Raw genomic sequence first — 3,286 nt, forward strand, 5'->3', positions numbered from 1 at the left:
CAATATGGCGGCATTGAGGAAGAGAAAGACATAGAGAGGTACACGGGAGGTAAAGACAACAAAGATGAACCCTTTTGCACAGACAGTACTGCATTGTCAGTGAAGGCAAACACCGGTATATGGGTGGACAGATGGGTGGATGGGCTGAACTATTAGGTATGTCTATGCAGCAAGGAGTGTACCCAAGAACATGTATAGAGTTGGCAGACAATGGTTCTACAAGTGTATTTGTACATTTTATAAGAATTCCCAGGGGTATAGTAGAGCTGACAAGGGACAAGGTTATAGTCACTTTTTGGTCACAGCCAGCTACCCACAGGGACTGAGTAGTTGAACCTGTGGGCTCAGGACCATAGTCACAGGGGACATGAAGCTCAATTGGCATAACATACCACACAAAACTTGTTCCACCTCCTACTTTGGCAAGTAGCGACTGGGATCTTAAAAGCTTACAAGGTACCATCTAGATGCAACGATGGGTCTCTCCTCGTCCAGAGCAAAGAAGAATGAAGAAAACCAAAAATTCACGGAAACAAATTAGCCCTAGTGACTGGTATACCATCCAATTTGCAGCCTATATGACTATGAGACCAGAAGAACTAGATGGTGCCCAGCTACCACTGTCAACCACTTGGAAGGGGATCTATGTAGGAGATCCTGGATAGAGAAGGAGAACAATGTGGAACAAAACTCAAAATCATTTGCAGAAAATAAAAGGGGGGGGACCAGGTTTGCTGATCCAACAAGCCTGGTGGAACCACTGATACTATGGCCCCTAGCCACCCTTCAGGTCTGGAATTGAAGCCACACCTGTGGCTTCCAGCCAAACAAAAGACAGGCAAATGAGCTGAACATTTACCTGAGGTAGATACACTCCTTGGAAAGAATAATCATGGGAGAAAGAAGGGCTGCTTATGCACAGGGAGACAGCTCAGGGGGCAGGAGTGCATGGAGGGATGGACACAGGGAAGAGGAGGAAGTGGGAGGGTAGCTATTGCATTGTGGTAAATTGTGGTCAATGTCATGAGACAAAGTGTATGTGAAGTGCTATATGGAAAGTGAATTTGCTCTGTAATTTTCACCCAAATCACTATTACAAAAAAAAAAAAAACCCTAGAGGACATTATCCTGAATGAAATTAGTCATTCACAACAAAAGGACAAATAATATATGAGACCACTACCATAAAAAATTCAGAAAAAGTTTACAAATAAATAGAGAGGGTAAAATAGCAGTTCTCTGGACAAGAAGATAGCACACACAGATACAGCAGCAATACCACACTGAAAAAATAAGAGAATTAGGTCAATTACATACACAGCAAACGCTGAATGCCATTCTTCTCTCACTCTGCAACCAGAATATTAAAACAATGGATTGGAAGATTCTTCCATGGAGAATCCAATGGCCAAGAAAAAAAGTCCTAATGTTACTGATAGCTGGGGAGGTCCCCAAAGCAACAGCCTGGCTAGACCAAAAACCCACTGCCATCAAGTCAAATCTGACTCATAGTGACCCTATACGACAGAACCCCATATGATTTCCAAGACTGTAAATCTTTACAGAAGCAGTTTGCCTCATCTTTCTCCCACGGACCAGCTGGTGGGTTTGAACTGCTGACCTTTTGGTTAGCAGCTGCATGCTTTAACCACCACACCACTAGAGCTCCTCTGCCTAGACCAGCCTAGGACAAAACCTACAGTCAGCCCACCTGTGTACAGAGAGATTCAAACCTACTCTTAGTGCCCCATTCTTAAATACAGTTGCTAAGCCAGAGACCAACAGACACTGAGGAAAGCCTCAAGCAGGATAAATATAATGGCTGAAACCAGCAAACAGGAAAAAGCAACTTGGAAGATACTGACACTAACTAGAGACCAAAAAACTTACAACAAAAACTATTTTTAATATCTTCAGAGCTAAGAAAGGATATTTCACCAATTATATGAAAAGAGGACACTACAGAAAAGGAACATTCATAAGGAGTAAAAAAGAGTTCCTCTCACTCTTTTATTTTTCATTATTATCACCATTCTCATAATCGATTTTATTTTTAAAAAATTAAATAGTAAATCTCAAAAATACTAAATTTAAGTAACTAGGTCTGACATTAACTGAAAAAGATGGGAAAGGGTACATTCCAGAACTTTCCAAACATTTTCTTTTTACAAAAGTAGTGCACAACTAACACATACATGCACATATGTGAAAGCATGCAAATACTTGCCTATTTTCTTCCAGGATTTCAATTAAACTCTTCTGTAGGAAATGAAGCACTGAAACAAACAAAGCATATATGGGTGTGTACATATACATATAAAATAAAAATACATAAATTTAAAATGGTATAAGAAAATATTTAAATCACTGTCTCCTGAAGCGGTAACACAGTATAGAAGCAGAGATTTAAAAAGAAGAAACATTATTACAGCTATCTGCAATACTCTACCCATTGCCAAGAAACATAATAACAAGTTCCAAAATGAGTCATAAACTCAGTCACATCTTAGAATAATATAAAATAATAAGACTTACCATTTTCCATCAGGTTACAAACACTTGCTCTACCTATGGAGGAAAAAAATTAACACCAGTAAGGAATTTCAGGACCAAAATTAACATCATTAAAAAAATAATGTCAGCAGGTATGCTCTAGGAAAAGTATTAGCAGAATGTTGGCTTACCCAAGTTAAAGTTCTCCATACAAGAAGATATATTGTCAATTACTTTCCTATAAGAGTATATGTCAGTAGTATTCAATTCTTCTTGAAGCCGGTAAGTAAAACTGTGTATAGCTTCAGTCAGAAAAAATTCAGGCAGGCCATTTAGTGAACTAAAGAAAGAACCAAAAATGAAAAATCTGACAGACTGGTAGCACTGTGTGTGATATGTGGAGAGGGAGATGACTTATACAACTGTAAGAAAATTGAATTATACCTTCAGAATACAGCCAGAAAATGACTTCACACCACTATCACTGGAATTCCTCAAACCATCATCTCTCCCCTGGTCTCTCTGCTTTCATCCCTGTCTTCTTCCTCCCACACCCCTAACCTATTCCCAAGAGAAGCAGAGTGATTAGACTAAAACGCTAGACAAATTATGTTACTCTGTGCCAAAAACCCTCCAACAGGGGTTCTGGCAAGATGGCGGACTAGGCAGAAGGATTACACAGACCCTCTTCAAAAAAGAAAAGGGAAACCAATTAACACAGACACAGAAGATAATCTTGGACCCCTGAGCCTTGAAGGAAAGGATGCAGAATTGGACTAAACCCCAACTAGCA

The 3,286-nt window shown here is 39.6% G+C and overlaps 1 protein-coding gene across 1 annotated transcript in view; it reads right to left on the minus strand.

The window, feature by feature from the left end:
- The window catches only part of THADA (THADA armadillo repeat containing), a 621,172-nt gene that overhangs the window by 607,671 nt on the left and 10,215 nt on the right, over positions 1–3,286 (minus strand). Inside the window, exons 4-6 of the mRNA XM_042781470.1 lie at positions 2,685–2,833; positions 2,536–2,568; positions 2,228–2,276 (exon numbers count right to left, since the gene is read on the minus strand). Coding sequence (XP_042637404.1) covers positions 2,228–2,276; positions 2,536–2,568; positions 2,685–2,833 — 231 coding nt within the window. The remainder of the gene's footprint in view (positions 1–2,227; positions 2,277–2,535; positions 2,569–2,684; positions 2,834–3,286) is intronic.

Source organism: Orycteropus afer, unplaced genomic scaffold (genome assembly GCF_000298275.1).
Source record: "Orycteropus afer afer isolate SDZICR_OR568_19922 unplaced genomic scaffold, OryAfe1.0 scaffold00124, whole genome shotgun sequence".
In the NCBI taxonomy this organism is placed as follows: domain Eukaryota; kingdom Metazoa; phylum Chordata; class Mammalia; order Tubulidentata; family Orycteropodidae; genus Orycteropus; species Orycteropus afer.